This window comes from Anolis sagrei, chromosome 1 (genome assembly GCF_037176765.1).
Source record: "Anolis sagrei isolate rAnoSag1 chromosome 1, rAnoSag1.mat, whole genome shotgun sequence".
Classification (NCBI taxonomy): domain Eukaryota; kingdom Metazoa; phylum Chordata; class Lepidosauria; order Squamata; family Dactyloidae; genus Anolis; species Anolis sagrei.
The window spans coordinates 344,189,635-344,210,867 of record NC_090021.1 but is presented as its reverse complement, the minus strand read 5'-3'; the positions used below and the strand labels follow the sequence as shown (position 1 = coordinate 344,210,867).

The 21,233-nt window shown below is 44.6% G+C and overlaps 1 protein-coding gene across 1 annotated transcript in view; it reads left to right on the top strand.

The window, feature by feature from the left end:
• Positions 1-14,523: 14,523 nt before the first annotated feature.
• The window catches only part of LOC132781659 (cytochrome P450 2C44-like), a 40,647-nt gene continuing 33,937 nt past the window's right edge, over positions 14,524-21,233 (top strand). Inside the window, exon 1 of the mRNA XM_067463163.1 lies at positions 14,524-14,767. Within this exon, the coding sequence (XP_067319264.1) occupies positions 14,582-14,767 (186 nt within the window). The 5' untranslated portion in view covers positions 14,524-14,581. The remainder of the gene's footprint in view (positions 14,768-21,233) is intronic.

Here is a 21,233-nt window from a genome sequence, read left to right as displayed (position 1 = left end):
AGACCTGCTAGCCGGATATAAATTCTGGAACTCCACCTCCCCAGGCCCATTTGTCTTTCTTGGGGAAATAGCCCAAAATAGCAGAGCACCCAAAAAGACAAACAGGATACTTAATTGATCACTGCTTAGGATCACTTTTGAGAATTCCAATCTATTTCTTTTGTATTATATCATTAAATGTTTAAAAAACTATGAGCACGATCTTCTCAAATTTTATGTACGAGGGGTATTTTTTAAGTAAGGTCCATTGGAACATAAGTACACAACGAAAGTTTATTTCAAAAAAAGTAAATTTATTTTCAGAAAGTACATACTTCACTCTATTTTTCGACATAGTTGCCAAGTTTGTTCAAACACTTATCATACCTCTGAACCAATTTTAAAATACCTTCTTCATAAAAACTTGCCGCCTGCTCCGATAACCAAGAGTTCACTGTAATCAAAGAACGGCGATCGGAGCGGTCCTCATCATGGACGTTGTCACGGCCATTTTTGAATTGTCGTACCCACTAACACACTTTGCTTTCACTCATAACAGTCTCACCGTACACTTCACAAATCTGTCGATGAATTTCTGCAGCAGGCAGGTTCCTTGCTGACAAAAACCATTATCACTGAGCGAACCTCACATGCGGAGGGAGAGTTGAGAGTCTTAAACATTTTTAAAGCACAGAACAGAACCGTACAGGTGAGCTACAGAGCGGAAACTGAGCACAGTTGTTCCCAAGGCATGCCAGTACACCATGCATGCGCTCGTTGTGGTATGCGCGCGAACTACTAGTGTCTACAACAAAACGGACCTTACTTAAAAAATACCCCTCATACAATGACACAAGATAATGGGGAAAATATTCATGGGAATTTTATACCTTTTGACAAAAATATATTTTTTAGAAAAAATCACAACAGCTATCTCATTGAATGTCTTTAACCAGCAGAACTTCAATTTAGGGATTTCTTCCCAGCCCAGCATAGATAGACTAATGTAATGAATCCCTTACCTTAACTAGCTGGCAAAAGCATAAGGAAGTGGGCCTGGCAAAGCCACGGCATCCATTTTAGAAGAGGGAAACAAGGGGAAGTCATTTTAGGTTAGGTTTGCCTTAAGGGGGCGTGTTCTAGTCTAGGAGGGAAAATTTGAAGCCTAGGATTGGTTAGAAAGATGGGGTGGAGCCTAAGTGTTCTGAAGGAAAAAAGTGAAAAAAGTTCCCAGATTGCCAGTTGGAGCTTGGAAAGGGATGAGAGAAGAAGGGTGTAGCGAGAGCAGTTTGGGTCAGTCTTTTGTAGAGTATTCAGGAATAGCTATAGAAAATCTAGCTAGAATACTGTGTGGAACAGCACCCCGTTAGTGGTCTGTTCATTTCCTAAGGAAGGCTAGTTCAGGTTTTTGGCTAATTTCCTAAGGGGGATTTTTGGGAGTTACTATCAGAGATTCATTTCCTGAAGTAATTTTCTGTGTTGAAACCTTTAAGACTTGTAACCCAGCAGTTACTAAGATCTTTACTCAAATGTAACCACACGATTTTATGCCAGTATTTTACTGAAACCATCAAGCTTTTGTACATGAATTATTCAAGCATGTTCAATAAACGTTCTTGTTATTTTTATCAACTTATACCAGCCTCAGTGTGAATACCTTGGTTGTCAACGCATTATTCAAGTCAGCTTTTAACAGCCTCTAAGAAAACTATAGTGATACAGTGGGGGTCACAAAACAATCTCTCAATATAAACTCAGCCTGTTTATTATTAATATGGTGGCCGCAGAATCTTTTGAAGAATCCTTTTAAGTCTCTCAGTTCCAGTGGTTCCCAGGTCCTAACTTTTAAATACTTCAACAACCATATTCCCTCTATATTTTTGGTGAGCTAGTTTGTAATGGTGGTGTCATCGATCTAATATTTGGGTTATGTAGTAATTACTGTTTTTACGAATTTAGCACCAAAACATTACAATATATTGAAAAAGTTGTGAATCTGGGTTTGGGGGGGGGGGGTCAGATTGCGTTGGATTCTACAGAACATTGGATGAGGCAGATTGGTTAAGTGAGACTCTACTGTACTTCGTTCACCCTTTAGCAGCCCGGCTCTCCCCAACTCACACAAAAGGACTAATCTCGGGCTGAAGGTTGGGCAGACCCAGGCTCCTCAAGAGGGGAGACATGGAAGAACAGAGAGGAGGAAGACCTTGAATGGAGATTAGGGAGGATAACAACCCGGGCAAAGGTAAGTACTGCAGACAAGATAAGAAATTGGAGAAGAATGAAGCAAGAGAGGAATGAAAACCAACAGGATTTCACAAGAGAAAGACTTGGTGCAGGGGAAGGGAAGGAGGCAGATAGCTGCTGCGTTTCCACGGATCTGGTAAGCCTGATGAACTCTGAAGGTGAGGATCCCTTTCCTTTTGGGGGATCAGGGATTTAATGGGTGCGCTCTATGGGGCAATGCTGACAGGGGATAGGGAAAAGGCAGAACTACTTAATGCCTTCTTTGCCTCGGTCTTCTCACAAAAAGAGAGTCTTCAACCTCAGCAAGACGGAGTGGATGAGGGATTGGAGGACATCCAACCCCAAATTGGGAAAGAATTCGTCCAGGAATACCTGGCCGCTCTTAATGAGTCCAAGTCCCCTTTCAGGGCCAGATCAACTCCACCCCAGAGTATTGAAGGAACTAGCGGAAGTCATTTCGGAACCATTGGCAACCATCTTTGAGAGTTCTTGGAGAACGGGAGAAGTTCCAGCAGATTGGAGGAGGAGGGCCAATGTGGTCCCAATCTTCAAGAAGGGAAAAAAGGACGACCCAAACAACTACCGTCCGGTCAGCCTCACGTCGATACCGGGCAAGATTCTGGAAAAGATTGTTAAGGAAGCGGTCTGCAAACACTTAGAAGCAAATGCAGTCATCGCTAATAGTCAACATGGATTGATCAAAAACAAGTCATGCCAGACTAATCTGATCCCTTTCTTCGATAGAGCTACAAGCTGGGTAGATGCGGGGAATGATGCCGTGGATGTAGCGTACCTGGATTTCAGGAAGGCCTTCTTTGACAAGGTCCCCCATGACCTTCTGGCAAGGAAACTAGTCCAATGTGGGCGAGGCAAAACTACGGTGAGGTGGATCTGGAATTGGTTAAGTGGACGAACACAGAGAGTGCTCACTAATGCTTCCTCTTCATCTTGGAAAGAAGTGACAAGTGGAGTGCCGCAGGGTTCCGTCCTGGGCCCGGTCCTGTTCAACATCTGTATTAATGACTTAGATGAAGGGCTAGAAGGCAGGATCATCAAGTTTGCAGACGACACCAAATTGGGAGGGATAGCCAATAGTCCAGAGGACAGGAGCAGAATTCAAAACTATCTTGACAGATTAGAGAGATGATGGGCCAAAACTAAGAAAATGAAGTTCAACAGTGACAAATGCAAGATACTCCACTTTGGCAGGAAAAACGAAATGCAAAGATACAGAATGGGTGACAATGCCTGGCTCGAGAGCAGTACGTGTGAAAAAGGTCTTGGAGTCCTCGTGGACAACAAGTTAAACATGAGCCAAGAATGTGATGTGGCGGCAAAAAAAGCCAATGGGATTTTGGCCTGCATCAATAGGAGCATAGTGTCTAGATCTAAGGAAGTAATGCTACCCCTCTATTCTGCTTTGGTTAGACCACATCTGGAATATTGTGTCCAATTCTGGGCCCCACAATTCAAGAGAGATCTTGACAAGCTGGAATGTGTCCAGAGGAGGGCGACTAAAATGATCAAGGGTCTGGAGAACAAGCCCTATGAGGAGCGGCTTAGGGAACTGGGCATGTTTAGCCTGAAGAAGAGAAGGCTGAGAGGAGATATGATAGCCATGTATAAATATGTGAGAGGAAGCCACAGGGAGGAGGAGGGAGCAAGCTTCCTTTCTGCTTCCTTGGAGACTAGGACGCAATGGAACAATGGCTTCAAACTACAAGAGAGGAGATTCCATCTGAACATTAGGAAGAACTTCCTGACTGTGAGAGCCGTTCAGCAGTGGAACTCTCTGCCCCGGAGTGTGGTGGAGGCTCCTTCTTTGGAAGCTTTTAAGCAGAGGCTGGATGGCCATCTGTATGGGGTGATTGAATGCAATATTCCTGCTTCTTGGCAGAATGGGGTTGGATTGGATGGCCCATGAGGTCTCTTCCAACTCTTTGATTCTATGATTCTATTCTTGGGTCTGCCATGCACTGCCTATGTGCATTCCTACATGCCCCCACACACACATTCTCATGCACTTTTCAGGTCATGCTTCATGTGCCTTGTGAGCATTGGTGCCTTTGTCATGAATGACTTTTCAAAGACTTTGAAGCATAGGTTCTTTTTATTGCCATTTCCAGTTTGAGAGGGTATATCAGATTACAGAAAACATTTAGTCAAATAATTGACATTGGACACACAGAGACAGATTCTATGCAACTACATTGGATTTACAATTACATTGATTAACAAACAAACAAAGGGGAATTACATTTTCACTCAACATTCACACACATGTCCACGCATTCATCCACATGCATCCAAATATTACCATATCCTTTTCTCCCTCCTTGGAGAATCACCTCTTAGGCCAGACCCCACTTTCCTGCAGCCTGCCAATGCATAGTTCCATAATGCCGAAATGCCAACACTTCTTTCCCTAAGAACAATGCCAAGGACCAGATCTGTGTTGTTTTCCATACAGCAGAACCTGACTCCCTGCACAAAATCCAAGACTCCAGAAGCGCACTTCTTCCTCTTCTCTTGAGAAAGAAGCCCCAAAGTGACCAGACTGCTCCCTTGTCGATCTTCCACTCCATAGTACACTATCTTTCTCCTTCCCTTGGAGCAGAACATAGCGGGTGGAACAGACTCCTCAGGTCTGCCACACTTTGAGCATTATTAGATTTATTTATTTATTTATTTGCTTTATTTCTATACCGCGTTTCTCAACCTATATTAGGTGACTCAATGCGGTTTACACAATATTAATTACCACAACAATAACAATTAAAACACAGCATACCCAATAGCAAACACACAAACATTCATACAATGCCTCGATCACAAACAAGATCCAGTCTCATATCCTTATGCCGTTCCTATGTTCAGTTTACCGTCATTCTGTGTACAATTGCGCTGATTAGCCAAACGCTTGCTCAAAAAGCCAGGTTTTGAGCTTCTTCCTAAATGCCAGCAACGAAGGGGCCTGTCTGATGTCGTTTGGTAGGGCATTCCATAACCGAGGGGCCACCACCGAGAAGGCCCTGTCTCTCGTTCCCGCCAGCCGTGCCTGTGACGCAGGCGGAACCGAGAGCAGGGCCTCTCCAGACGATCTTAATGTCCGTGTCGGTTCATAGGAGGAAATGCGTTCGGAGAGGTAGGTGGGGCCGGAACCGTTTAGGGCTTTGTAGGCTAATGCCAGCACCTTGAATTGTGCCCGGTAGGGAATTGGCAGCCAGTGGAGCTGGCTCAACAGAGGAGTGGTATGCTCCCTGAGAGCTGCTCCTGTTAGCAACCTGGCTGCCGAGCGCTGGACCATCTGGAGCTTCCGGGCAGTCTTCAAGGGCAGCCCCACGTAGAGCGCGTTGCAGTAATCTATACGGGATGTGACCAGAGCGTGGACTACCGTGGCCAAGTCCGACTTCCCGAGGTACGGGCGCAGCTGGCGCACGAGCCGAAGCTGTGCAAATGCTCCCCTGGCCACCGCTGAGACCTGAGGCTCCAGGCTCAGCGATGAATCCAGGGTCACACCCAAGCTGCGAACCTGCGTCTTCAGGGGGAGTGTAACCCCGTCCAACACAGGCTGTAACCCTATGCCCCGTTCGGCCTTTCGACTGACCAGGAGTGCCTCTGTCTTGTCTGGATTCAACTTCAATTTGTTCACCCTCATCCAGTCCGACACAGCAGCCAAGCACCGGTTCAGGACCTGAACAGCCTCCTTAGAAGTAGGTGGAAAGGAGTGACAGAGTTGGACATCATCTGCGTACAGATAACACCGCACCCTGAAACTCCGGATGATCTCTCCCAACGGCTTCATGTAGATGTTAAACAACATGGGGGACAGTATTGAACCCTGCAGGACCCCACAAGACAATGGTTGTGAGGACGAGCAGCTGTCCCCCATCAACACCTTCTAGGTACGACCCTCTAGGAAGGACCTGAGCCACTGTAAAACAGTCTTTTATAGGAATATTCTGCTGATGTCATCCCAAAGTTGTAAATGAATGATAGACGTCTTCCATCCTGGCTCCATCTCAGTTTCCTGGCCAGAGGTTGATCTTCTTGATTGGTGTTGACAAACACAAGGCTTGTGTTGACTTCCTTCTTAACATAAGGAATGTTGCAAGCATTTACTTAACTTGAAAGAACCATTGTCACAGTTCTTCTCAATTCTCATTAGCAGGTTTTGATCACAGTTCCATATTATACTGGTGTTTCCAAAATTATTAACTCCATTCATACATCCTTCCATTCTTCCATTCATTCCCATACATCATTATTAAATTCACATTTCTCAAATCTGCAATGATATTTTTCGTGACACCTTTACAGGTTTTCCTATTGCTTTGTTCTAGCTATGTTCAACGTATGAGTCTTTAAGATGTTGCTGCGATCCTAGCTGGCTGCTGTAATCTCACCTGCTGGTCAATAGATACTAGGGCTCGGCGGTTTCGTTTCGTTAATTCGTAATTTGTTAATAATTCGTTAATTTTTTCAATTACAAAACGATAACGAACCATTCTGGAGCAATTATTAAAAAAACGAATTTTCAAAAACGTTTTGTAAATGCTTCGTATTTCGATATTGTATTCGTTTTGTTATTGTTCTGAGGTCGTTTCGTTATTATTTCCGCATGTCTGGGCCAGTTTTATGGTTTAATTAGTGAAAAAAAATTATAATATCACACCAACAGTCAACAACAGAGGGAGAGGGAAGCTTCAGAAGGTTTTGGAGGTTTTTTAGCGTATTTCGCGGTCGCGTCCGCCATTAACGAATCGATTCGTTATTGTTTCGGAAATCGATTCGTTAATTTTTTACCATTTACGAAATTTCGTAAATATCAAACTTTTTAAAAGGAAAATTTTGTAATTATTTTAAATATCGAAACAAAAAAACCCCCCAAATACAAATCGATTTTAGAAACAAATTTTTCCGTTGTTACCCAGGCCTAATAGATACCAGGGTGAGCTCCTGCATTTCTCTGTGGCGTTTGAGAGAGAGGGATCGTGTGCTGTCTAGCTCCATGTTCTACCTCAGTGCCATCACTGCTTCAAATCACTTTTTGGGAATTACAATCTTTTTGTTCTGTATTATATCATTATATATTCGTACTTCATATCTTCCTTATAGTCCTTATTAGGCCTGGGTAACAACGCAAAAATTTGTTTCTAAAATCGATTTGTATTTGGGGGGTTTTCGATATTTAAAATAATTACAAAGTTTTCCTTTGAAAAAGTTCAGTATTTACGAAATTTCGTTAATTTCGTTAATTTCGTTTTTAGGATATTTTTTGAATTTTTTTGAAATATTTATTTATAAATATTTTCAGAAATATTTAAAAATGGAAAATTAACAATGCTTGCCCTGTTGTGGAGCGAACACAGCCACAGGACAGGGACAAACTCACACACACAGGCACACAAGGGTCTTTTCTTTTTTTAGAATATTTTTTGAATTTTTTTGAAATATTTATTTATAAATATTTTTTGAAATATTTAAAAATGGAAAATTAACAAAATGCTTGCCCTACCCTAGCTTGGGGACCCAGCGTTGCCCGGGTTATTAGAGAAAGTGGGTAATGGCGGTTCTGTATGCCAAGTTTGGTCTTTATTGGTCTTTGGATAATGGCAGCATTATTTTCAGGAAGTGAGTGAAGGTACTTGAAGTCCCATCATCCATGGGCCATCCTCCTACAAACAGCAGCAGGATATAGAGTGGGTCATGGGGGCTCTGTGTGCCAAGTTTGGTCTTTATCAGTCATTAGATGGGGGTGGCAGTGGTGTCAGTAAGTGTACTGCAAGTCCCATCATCCAAAGTCCATCCCCTTTCAAACTGCAGCAGGATGTAGAGTGGATCATGGGGGCTCTGTGTGCCAAGTGTGGTCTTGATTGGTCATTAGAAGAGGGTTGCAGCAATCTTTGGAAGGGAGTGGAGGTACTTGAAGTCCCATCATCCATGGTCTGTCCTCCTCCAAACTGCAGCAGGATGTAGAGTGGGTCATTGGAGCTCCATGTGCCAAGTTTAGTCTTGATGAGTCATTGGCGAGGGTCTCAGTGGTCTCAGAAAGTGAGCAAAGGTACTGCAAGTCCCATCATCCATCTCCAAAGTTTTCCAGATAACACCAGGACGTAAAGTGGGTCATGAGAGGTCTATGTGCCAAGTTTGGTCTTGATCCGTCATTGGATGAGGTTTGCAGAGGTCTCAGAATGTGAGTGAAGGTACTGGAAGTTCCATCATCCATGGTCCACCCTTCTCCAAAACTGCAGCAGGATGTAGAGTGGCTCCCAGCAATGAATGAATGAATGAATGAATGCAAGCAAGCAGCCAAGAGCCAACCATCAAGCCTCCCTCCCGCACCTCCCGTCTCCTTCGCAATGAGCAATGTGGCCACGCGGAGCTGCTTTTAAAGGGCAGCCCGCCCAATCACAATCAGCCACGGTGCTTGGGAGCAAAGGATTGGCTCCCGGCGCACCCAGCATCCTCCATCCCTAAAACGTCATTTCCGAAACAGGCGGAAGCCCGTAAAAAAGATGGAGGATGCCGTTTCGATATTTAAAAACACTTCTGGGTTTGAAAATATGTTTTGTAATCATTTTGTAATTGTTAAAAATAACGAATATTTAACGAATTACAAAATTAACGAACGAAACCGCCCAGGCCTAGTCCTTATAGTCACCGAGTTTCAGAACATTTCACTCGTCCATGGATTGCATATCTTTAAACAGTAGATCTTCAATTTAAGGATTTCTTCCCAGCTTAGCACAGATTTACTTATTTATTTTATTTATTCATTTACAGTTTTTATTTTCCACCTTTCTCACCCCGCAGGGGACTCAGGGCGGATTACAGTATTATGTGTGTGTATAATAGGCCTGGGTAACAACGCAAAAATTTGTTTCTAAAATCGATTTGTAATTGGGGTGTTTTTTTGTTTCGATATTTAAAATAATTACAAAATTTTCCAAAAAAAAAGTTCGGTATTTACGAAATTTCGTAAATATTTACAAAACATTTTGTAAAGATGGCACCCTTTTTTTTCAATATTTTTTAAAATATTTTTTAAATTTAATTATTAATTTAGTAGAATAGGGAGGAGAAATTATTATTGAGGGAAGGCAGGCACTCACTCTGGCGGGCCCTCTCGCTCGCCGCTCGCTCGCCGCTCGCCCTCTCACTCGCCCTCTCGCTCGCCGCTCGCCCTCGCCCTCTCGCTCGCGGCTCGTCCTCTCGCTCGCCCTCTCGCTCGCCGCTCGCCCTCGCCTTCTCGCTCGCCGCTCGCCCTCTCGCTCGCCCTCTCGCTCGCCGCTCGCCCTCGCCCTCTCGCTCGCCCTCTCGCTCGCCGCTCGCCCTCGCCTTCTCGCTCGCCGCTCGCCCTCTCGCTCGCCCTCTCGCTCGCCGCTCGCCCTCGCCCTCTCGCTCGCCGCTCGCCCTCTCGCTCGCCCTCTCGCTCGCCGCTCGCCCTCTCACTCGCCCTCTCGCTTGCCGCTCGCCCTCGCCCTCTCGCTCGCCCTCTCGCTCGCCACTCACCCTCGCCCTCTCTCTCGCCCTCTCGCTCGCCGCTCGTCCTCGCCTTCTCGCTCGCCGCTCGCCCTCTCACTCGCCCTCTCGCTCGCTGCTCACCCTCGTCTTCTCGCTCGCCGCTCACCCTCTCACTCACCCTCTCGCTCGCCGCTCGCCCTCGCCCTCTCGCTCGCCGCTTGCCCTCTCGCTCGCCCTCTCGCTTGCTCAGCCAGCGCCGAGAGAGGAGAGCTCCCAGCAAGCCAGGCGGCCATCTTACGTATTTCCGAAATGGACGGAAATACAAAATTTTTTGGCGCCTGCTGTTTCGATATTTCAAAACACTTCCAGGTTTAAAAATATGTTTTGTAATCGTTTCGTAATTCAAAAATTAACGAATTTTTTAACAAAATACGAATTAACCAAACGAATTGACCAGCCCTAGTATATATATATATATATATATATATATATGGCAAACATTCAGTGCCAGTTTGACAGACAACGGATACAGACAATACACAGAGGCTATTTAACTTTTTTCTGACCGCCAGGGGAGCTGCTGCTTTCATCGTCCATCAGCGACACCGATAAAGTTCTTCCGCATTCCACATCCTGAAGTTTTCTTTATGGCCTCATAAATTAGTCAATTTAGCCTCCCACACAAGGTGGTACCTTATTTTCCTACCTGACAGATGCAACTGTCTTTCGGGTTGCAAAGGTCAACAACAGGCTACACAATGGCTGGACACCCACTCCAGCCCGGGCTGGCTTCGAACTCATGACCTTTTTGGTCAGAGTGATCTTAATGCAGCCGACACTCAGCCAGCTGCGCCACAATCCCGGTGCTACTTACTACCAATGAGGTATCAATCATCCCTCCTCCTCCTTGCAGATTCACTTGGAACTCTGGTTGTTGCTAGGAGGGATTAATCTCTCCTACCCTAATTGGGGCTTCTTGATGCTGCGCAGAATTCTGGGAAATGTAGTTTAGGGCAGGGCCTTTGGCATTCTCTGGCATAGGGCTCCTTGCCTTCCCAAACTACATTTCTCAGTATTGATAAGGTGGATAGACATGGTTGAAAAGGTATATACAAAATGTTGAAACACTAAACCGTCCTTGGTTAAACTTGAAGCTGCCTGCTGCCTGGTGTGTCCATCCATTCTGAAAAGAGGAGGGCTTGGGGAGAAGAAAAATATCACAAACATATACGCAAGTCTGTTGGAGTGGGCCACCGAAATGGAAACCATAAAGGAGTGCGTGATAAAATGGGCCATAAATGTAGGGCGATCCATCAGTTATAAAGCATGTTAACAACTGTGGATAAAGCAGATGAAATATGTATATGCGACAGAATTAAAAGAAAACCACTACAAAATGTTATACAGGTGGCGCATGACTCCTCAGAAGCTAAGTATGATGTACAAGGAGACTTCAAATAAACGCTGGAAGTGTGAGATCCAGGTGGGAACCTTTTACCACCTCTGGTGGACCTGCCCCACAGCTAGAAGTTAGTGGAAGGAAATTCAAGAACTATCCCAGAAAATATTGAAAGTTAAAATCCAGATGAAACCGGAGCCACAAGAAGAAATGAAGATACAAAATAAGAGAAGGATAGGATCGTTGGAAGGAAGATTGGGAAGGCTACATCCCCACCCCACCCCTCACCACATCCTTGCCCCCTCACTACCCCGATTTATACTCCCTCTACCACCCCCTTCCCTCCCTGGTGAGCGGGTATGTGTATGTATGTGTATACATGGTGCCTGTATACTTTGTCTGCAGGGGTATGTGTGGATATATATATATATATATATATTAGGCCTGGGTAACAACACAAAAATTTGTTTCTAAAATCGATTTGTAATTGGGGTGTTTTTTTGTTTCGATATTTAAAATAATTACAAAATTTTCCAAAAAAAAGGTTCGGTATTTACGAAATTTCGTAAATATTTACAGAACATTTTGTAAAGATGACGCCCTTTTTTTTTCAATATTTTTTCAATATTTTTTAAATTTAATTATTAATTTAGTAGAATAGGGAGGAGAAATTATTATTGAGGGAAGGCAGGCACTCACTCTGGCGGGCCCTCTCGCTCGCCGCTCGCTCGCCGCTCGCCCTCGCCCTCTCGCTCGCCACTCGCCCTCTCACTCGCCCTCTCGCTCGCCGCTCGCCCTCTCACTCGCCCTCTTGCTCGCCGCTCGCCCTCACCCTCTCGCTCGCCCTCGCCCTCTCGCTCGCCCTCTCGCTCGCCGCTCGCCCTCTCGCTCGCCGCTCGCCCTCGCCCTCGCCCTCTCGCTCACCGCTCGCCCTCTCACTCGCCCTCTCGCTCGCCGCTCGCCCTCGCCCTCTCGCTCGCCGCTCGCCCTCTCGCTCACCCTCTCGCTTGCTCAGCCGGCGCCGAGAGAGGAGAGCTCCCAGCAAGCCAGGCGGCCATCTTACGTATTTCTGAAATGGACGGAAATACAAAATTTTTTGGCGCCTGCCGTTTCAATATTTAAAAACACTTCCAGGTTTAAAAATAAGTTTTGTAATCGTTTCGTAATTCAAAAATTAACGAATTTTTTAACGAATTACGAATTAACGAAACGAATTGACCAGCCCTAATATATATATATATATATATATATATATATATATACTCCCTCCTCCCTCTCCTTCACACCCTTTCCCATTACCTCTCAATACTATTTGTATATTCTGCAAAACCTTAATAAAAATTTGCAAAAAATAATAATGTTGAAACACTAAACCTTCCTTGGTTAAACTCGAAGCTGCCTGCTGCCCGGTGTGTCCATCCATTCTGAAAAGAGGAGGGCTTGAGGATGGAATGTAGATTGGAACTTGGCCCAACAAGTTTTTGATAGGCTGACCCTGAGGACATTGGTCCCACGGTGTCTCCTCAGTTAGGAGACCATTGACTAGGACCAAAGGGCAAGAAGGTGGGTTGAGGAGCTTGTGGGCTGTGCTGCGAGGGGTCCTTTGTGAGACAGGAAGACCAGCTGATGGCCCTTGCACTTATTGTGAAGGGTGCAATTGAAGGGTTGAGTGATGTTTGTACGTATTTGTGAAAGGGTGAGGCAAGACCTGAGAAGACCACCTCCTTTCACTCTTTAGTAGGTCAGCACTCCCCAGATTGTAGCAAAAGACTCAACTGGGGCTGAAGGTTGGGCATACCAGGCTGCTAAAGAGGGGAGACATGGAGGAAAGAGAGAAGAAGAAGACCAGGAAAGGAGAGGAGAGAAAATGTGAGAAAGAGAGCCTGGGGCAAGGAGATATGGCAGAGAAGACAAGGCATTGACGAAGAGGAAGAGCAAGAAGAGAAATGAAGACAAACAGGATCTTACCACTTAAAGGGAATGTAGGGCAGAGGAAGGGGAGAAGGGAGAAAGCTGCTGACCTTCCATGGTTGAGGTAAGCATTACCAGCTCTGAAGGTGGGGGGGGGCTCTTTCTTTGGGTGAGGGGTGTCAGGGAATGCTGAGGGTCACCATTGGTGTGATACCAGATGCACTTCCTACCCCCATGCCCTGCCTGGGTGCATCCCTGCATGCCCACAAACACACATTCTAACACTCTCTAAAGATCACATTCTGTGCACCTGGCAAACGTTGGTGCCCTTCTAGACTTGCCATATCACTTACTCACAGTGTTCCTAAATCTGGGCATCCTTGATGTGTTGCTGTGATCCTGGCTGCTTTTTCTGCAAGAGGTTAACCTTCCTGCTCAGTCCTTCGGAAATGGGGACCAGGATGGTTGCATCATTGCACCAAAAGACAGGAACAAAAGCAAAATGGAAAGCAAGGAACAGACACAAAATTGTGCATAGCTAGATTATAATTCATATGGGGATTATTTAAACGTTTGCCTACATTGTTCAGAGAAAAAAGAATGGTTAATGTTGCTCAATTAATCTTTCGGAATGGGAGGAAATTTGGGCAAAAAAAATAAAATATACATATTCCAATGACTACAAAGAGAATTGGTTTAAATTATTTTATAGATGGTACCTCACCCCGGAACAACTAGCCAAATTTAGCAAAGGGAAGTTGGAGGGGAAATGTTGGAAATGTGAAAGATCTACTGGAACCTTTATACAGATGTGGTGGGGGTGTAAGAAGGTGAAAGCCTTCTGGCGTGCAATACACAAAGAAACAGAAAAAATCTTAAAAAAGAAATTCTCTCTTAAACCTGAATATTTCTTACTAGGTATTACCGATTTTAAGATGGACAGTAATGAAAATAAAATCTTTTTTCACCTTTCGACAGCTGCCAGAATCCAACTGGCAAGCCTCTGGAAATCCAAAGAGATCCCTTCAATAGAACAATGGATGTTAAAAGTGTATGATGTCATGAATATGGACCTATTGACAGAAAGATTAACAGCTAATAGTGACAAGAGGGAAAATACAGACTGGAGTAACTTTATAGACTATATAGAGAAGAAGAATTTAGACCTAACGAAGTTGTAACACACCTCGATTTTTGCTATGATAAACAAAAAATGATGTTGTATAATAGAAGTAACACCTCTCTGTTCTACCTGGAAGTACTGTAGTTTTTTTTTTAAAGTCTTCCCTCCCCCCCTTCCCTTGATGTGTTCCTCCCCACTTCCCCTCCCCCCACCACACCTTGTCGAGTCGGTACACCCCCCCCAACGTTGCCCATTGCCCCATCCTACCCCTCGCTACCCTCCCCCCTCTTTTCCAAAGTCCGTCTTTTTTAAACTATGTTTGTATGCAAAAAAACTTTCCAATAAAGATATTCAAAAAAAAATGTTGTTTATCCCTTTGCTTTGCAGTGGTGCAAAGTGACTCCGAGCCTTCTCCGTCCTTGGATTTGGGACCCTTCTTGCTTCCGCAGACTGAGATGGAGCCCTTGGGGACGTGCACGGCTCTCCTGCTCATCGGGATAATATCCCTCCTTCTTCTTTCTGCCATCTGGAATAGCAAGATGTACAGAAAAGGGACAATGCCCCCCGGCCCCACTCCGCTGCCCATCGTTGGGAATGTTCTGCAGCTGAAGGGCAAACACTTTTATCAGGCCTTCTCCGAGGTCAGTGGAAGAAGCAGGACCACCACCCCTTTCATGCATTCCTCTCTATTGAAATTCATTGGCAAGAACTTCCTGACTGTGAGAGCCATTCAGCAGTGGAACTCTCTGCCCCGGAGTGTGGTGGAGGCTCCTTCTTTGGAAGCTTTTAAGCAGAGGCTGGATGGCCATCTGTCAGGGGTGATTTGAATGCAATATTCCTGCTTCTTGGCAGAATGGGGTTGGACTGGGTGATGGCCCAGGAGGTCTCTTCCAACTCTTTGATTCTAGGATTCTATGATTCTAGTCTGGATGGCCATCTGTCAGGGGTGCTTTGAATGCAATATTCCTGCTTCTTGGCAGAATGGGGTTGGAATGGATGATGGCCCAGGAGGTCTCTTCCAACTCTTGGATTCTAGGATTCTATGATTCTAGTCTGGATGGCCATCTGTCAGGGGTGCTTTGAATGCAATATTCCTGCTTCTTGGCAGAATGGGGTTGGACTGGATGATGGCCCAGGAGGTCTCTTCCAACTCTAGGATTCTAGGATTCTATGATTCTAGTCTGGATGGCCATCTGTCAGGGGTGCTTTGAATGCAATATTCCTGCTTCTTGGCAGAATGGGGTTGGACTGGATGGCCCAGGAGGTCTCTTCCCACTCTTTGATTCTAGGATTCTAGGATTCTATGACTACCTTTACCTTATCTATATAAATAAAAATGCTCTGTGCATAATGAAGTTGAATCTTCGTTTAAATCTAACTTCCTGAGGCCTTATAGTTGGGAACAGTTGGCATACTATAGGTCGGTGCTGTGTGTTTGGGATTGGTGGTGTGAAGGAGGGTAAAATTACTGCCACCAAATTTGTGAGGAAAGCCAGGCAATGATCAACATCAGTTTGGGAACTGGTTTATAAAGGAAATATTAGTTACAGAAGGATTTATTCATAGAATCATAGAATCATAGAATCATAGAATCAAAGAGTTGGAAGATCCAGTCCAACCCCATTCTGCCAAGAAGCAGGAATATTGCATTCAAATCACCCCTGACAAATGGCCATCCAGCCTCTGCTTAAAAGCTTCCAAAGAAGGAGCCTCCACCACACTCCGGGGCAGAGAGTTCCACTGCTGAACAGCTCTCACAGTCAGGAAGTTCTTCCTCATGTTCAGATGGAATCTCCTCTCTTGTAGTTTGAAGCCATTGTTCCATTGCGTCCTAGTCTCCAAGGAAGCAGAAAACAAGCTTGCTCCCTCCTCCCTGTGGCTTCCTCTCACATATTTATACATGGCTATCATATCATTCATTTGATAGTGTAGCTCTAATTTGGTTCTTGATTTGACCTTTCTTCTTTTGTAGGCTGTTTGTCTTAGGAGAAACTCTATTAGGAGAACAAGCCCTATGAGGAGCGGCTTAGGGAACTGGGCATGTTTAGCCTGAAGAAGAGAAGGCTGAGAGGAGATATGATGAGAGCCATGTATAAATATGTGAGAGGAAGCCACAGGGAGGAGGGAGTGAGCTTGTTTTCTGCTTCCCTGGAGACTAGGACGCAAGGGAACAATGGCTTCAAACTACAAGAGAGGAGATTCCATCTGAACATGAGGAAGAACTTCCTGACTGTGAGAGCCGTTCAGCAGTGGAACTCTCTGCCCCGGAGTGTGGTGGAGGCTCCTTCTTTGGAAGCTTTTAAGCAGAGGCTGGATGGCCATTTGTCAGGGGTGATTTGAATGCAATATTCCTGCTTCTTGGCAGAATGGGTTGGACTAGATGGCCCATGAGGTCTCTTCCAACTCTTTGATTCTATGATTCTATGTCATTTTAAGTTCTGTTGAGGTCTTCTAGAACAGTGGTTCTCAATCTGTGGGTCCCCAGGTGTTTCGGCCACCAAATACCAGAAATCCCAGCCAGTTTACAACTGTTAGGATTTCTGGGTGTTGAAGTTCAAAACATCTGGGCACCCACAGGTTGAGTACTACGGTTCTAGAGCAGTGGTTCTCAACCTGGGGTCCCCAGATGTTTTTTGCCTTCAACTCCCAGAAATCCTAGCAGCTGGTATATGTCTAGGATTTCTGGGAGTTGTAGGCCAAAACACCTGGGGACCCACACGTTGAGAACCACGGTTCTAGAGTGTTAGTTTTTGCTAAGCTATCCCTCCCAATTTGGTGTCATGCAAACCTGATCAGCACATCCTCTAAACTTTCATCTAAGTAAGTGATTCTCAACCATAATAATGATGATGATGATGATGATGATGATGATGATGATGATAACAATAATAAACTTTGTATTGTCAAAGGCTTTCATGGCCGGAATCACTCAGTTCTTGTGGGTTTTTTCGGGCTATAGAGCCATGTTCTAGAGGCATTTCTCCTGACGTTTCGCCTGCATCTCTGGCAAGCATCCTCAGAGGTAGTGAGGTCTGTTGGAACTAGGAAAATTGGGTTTATATACCCGTGGAGTGGCTGGGGTGGGGCAAGGAGCTCTTCCCTGCTGCAGTTAGGTGTGAATGTTTAGCTGATCACCTTCATTAGCATTTGAAGGCCTGCCTGAGCCTGGGAAAATCTCTTGCTGGGAGGTGTTAATCTGTGCCTGGTTTTTTCCTCTCTGTTGTTTAGATGTTATAATTTTAGAGTTTTTTAATACTGGTAGCCAGATTTTGTTCATTTTCATGGTCTCTTCCTTTCTGTTGAAATTGTCCACATGCTTCTTGTGGATTTCAATGGCTTCTCTGTGTAGTCTGTAGGCCTGGGCGGTTTCGTTTCGTTAATTCGTAATGCGTTAATAATTCGTTAATTTTTCCATTTACAAAACGATAACGAACCATTCTGGAGCAATTATTAAAAAAACCAAATTTTTAAATACGTTTTGTAAATGCTTCATATTTCGTTATTGTATTTGTTTCGTTATTGTTCCGAGATCGTTTCGTTATTATTTCCGCATGTCTGGGCCAGTTTTATGGTTTAATTAGTGAAAAAAATTATAATATCACACCAACAGTCAAGAACAGAGGGAGAGGGAAGCTTCAGAAGGTTTTGGAGGTTTTGTAGCGTATTTCGCGGTCGCGTCCGCCATTAACGAATCGATTCGTTATTGTTTCGGAAATCGATTTGTTAATTTTTTACCATTTACGAAATTTCGTAAATATCGAACTTTTTAAAAGGAAAATTTTGTAATTATTTTAAATATCGAAACAAAAAAAACCCCCAAATACAAATCGATTTTAGAAACAAATTTTTGCGTTGTTACCCAGGCCTAGTAGTCTGACATGGTGGTTGTTGGTGTGGTCCAGCATTTCTGTGTTCCATGCAGCTGTGGACAAGTCTCCATAGGGACCACCAAACACAGCATTGCCCAGACACGCATGAAGGAACATGAAAGGCACTGCAGACTACTCCAACCAGAGAAGTCAGCCATAGCAGAGCACCTGATGAACCAGCCTGGACACAGCAGATTATTTGAGAGCACAGAAATGCTGGACCACAACAACAACCACCATGTCAGACTACACAGAGAAGCCATTGAAATCCACAAGAAGCATGTGGACAATTTCAACAGAAAGGAAGAGACCATGAAAATGAACAAAATCTGGCTACCAGTATTAAAAAACTCTAAAATCATAACAGCTAAACAAAAGAGAGGAAAAAACCAGGCACAGATTAACACCTCCCAGCAACAGATTTTCCCAGGCTCAGGCAGGCCTTCAAATGCTAATGAAGGTGATCAGCTGAAACATTCACACCTAACTGCAGCAGGGAAGAGCTCCTTGCCCCACCCCAGCCATTCCACAGATATATAAACTAGGCCTGGGTAACAACGGAAAAATTTGTTTCTAAAATCGATTCGTTTTTTGGGGGTTTTTGCGTTTCGTTATTTAAAATAATTACAAAATTTTCCTTTAAAAAAGTTTGATATTTATGAAATTTTGTAAATGTGAAAAATATTACAAAACAATAACGAATCGATTTCCGAAACAATAACGAATCGATTCGTTAATGGCGGACGCGATCGCGCAATACGCTAAAAAACCTCCAAATGGGAGAGGGGGAACTTCTGAAGCTTAATTAAACCAAAAACAACTATAAAAACCCTTAGAAAACCAAAAACAACTATAAAACTTGCCCCAGACATGCGGAAATAATAACGAAACAACCTCAAAACGATAACAAAACGAATACAATAACGAAATACAAAACATTTACGAAACAATTTAAAAATTCGTTGTTTTTTTAAATTGCTCCAGACTGGTTCGTTATCGTTTTGTAATTGAAAAATTAACGAATTTTTTTAACGAATTACGAATTAACGAAACGAAACCGCCCAGCCCTAATATAAACCCATTGTCCTAATTCCAACAGACCTCATACCTCTGAGGATGCTTGCCATAGATGCAGGCGAAACGTCAGGAGAGAATGCCTCTAGAACATGGCCATATAGCCCGAAAAAACCCACAAGATCTGAATAATAAACTTTATTTATTCCGATGTGCCTTCCCCGAATAGGAAACCTCCAATAGCAAGTCCCATAAGCACTTTATTAAAGCTAAGACCGCCGCACACCGCACACTGCACTTGCCCATAAGCCTCATAGTCCACCCGTCACATCAGCAGTTTTAACCCTTGTACCCTTACTCTGGCCCGGCCCTGTTTTAGTGTGTCTTAGTGGATTGTTCATTGTTTGTTGTTTAGATTGCTTTCATTGTTTTTAATTTGCGCCAACTGCGACCGTACCTCGCGAAGGCTGATCTGGCCAGGGTGGTCCATGCCTTGGTCACCTCCAGATTGGACTACTGTAATGCGCTCTACGTGGGGCTGCCCTTGAAAACGGCTCGGAAGTTCCAACTGGTCCAACGAACGGCAGCCAGGATGTTAACTGGGGCCCCTTACAGAGAGAGGTCAACCCTCCTGTTCAAGGAGCTCCACTGGCTGTCGTTTATATTCCGAGCCCAATTTAAGGTGCAGGTGCTTACCTACAAAGCCCTGAACGGTTTGGGACCAGGCTATTTGTGTGACCGCATCTCCATCTATGAACCCACACATTCACTTCGGTCATCTGGAGAGGCCCTGCTTGTGATCCCACCTGCGTTGCAAGCGCGCTTGGTGGGGATGTGGGACAGGGCCTTTTCCGTGGTGGCCCCCCAACTCTGGAACACCCTCCCCAAAGACCTTAGACAGGCCCCTACATTGGCAGTCTTCAGAAAGAACTTGAAGACCTGGCTTTTCCGATGCGCCTTCCCAGATTAGAAAATCTCCACTGCCAAGTCCCAGAAGCACTTTACCAGAACCAATGATTGCTGCACATCGCACATCGCACTTGCCCTAGAAGCCTCATATACACCTCCTGTCACATCAGCAGTTTTAAACCTTGTACCCATTACTCCGGCCCGGCCCAGTTTTATTGTGTTTTAGTGTATTGTTTATTGCCTGTTGTTCATTTTGCTTTATTCTGTTTTTAATTGTTTGATTTGCTTAGATTGTATTGTTGTGTTGTGTGTTGAGGCCTCGGCCTGTGTAAGCCGCATCGAGTCCTTCGGGAGATGCTAGCGGGGTACAAATAAAGTTTAATAATTTAAAAAACTAATTATTTATACCGCGCCACCATCTCCCCAAAGGGACTCGGGGCGGCTAACATGAGGCCAAGCCCAAACAAATACAGTAAAGCAAAAGTACATATAAAACAAACAATAACATCAAATAAAATGCTTAACAAAAACATAGCAATGCAATAAAAATAACCAAAAAGTAACAAAAGAAAATTTATTTATTTATCGTGTCATCAGCAACCATACCATTGTGTTACAATTCTAACACAACAAAACAAACACACAGATTTAAAAGAAAAAGAAAGAAAAACACACAGATTTTGCAAACTTGGTAGTTGGTTAAATGTCCTTTGACCAGTCTCTGGCCCCTTGGAGTGCCTCTGGTGTTGCCGCAAGAAGGTCCTCCCTTGTGCATCATGTGGCAGGGCTCAGGGTGCATTGCAGCAGGTGGTCAGTGGTTTGCTCTTCTCCACACTCACATGTCGAGGATTCCACTTTGTAGCCCCATTTCTGAAGGTTGGCTCTGCATCTCGTGGTGCCAGAGCGCAGTCCGTTCAGTGCCTTCCAAGTCGCCCAGTCTTCTGTGTGCCCAGGGGGGAGTCTCTCATTTCGTATCAGCCATTGGTTGAGGTGCTGGGTTTGAGCCTGCCACTTTTGGACTCTCGCTTGCTGGGGTGTTCCAGCGAGTGTCTCTGTAGATCTAAGAAAACTATGTCTAGATTTAAGTCGTTGATGTGCTGGCTGATACCCAAACAGGGGATGAGCTGGAGATGTCTCTGCCTTGGTCCTTTCACTATTGGCTGCCACTTCCCGGTGGATGCCAGGTGGTGCAATACCGGCTAGACAGTGAAATTTCTCCAGTGGTGTAGGGCGCAGACATCCTGTGATAATGCGGCATGTCTCATTAAGAGCCACATCCACTGTTTTAGTGTGGTGAGATGTGTTCCACACTGGG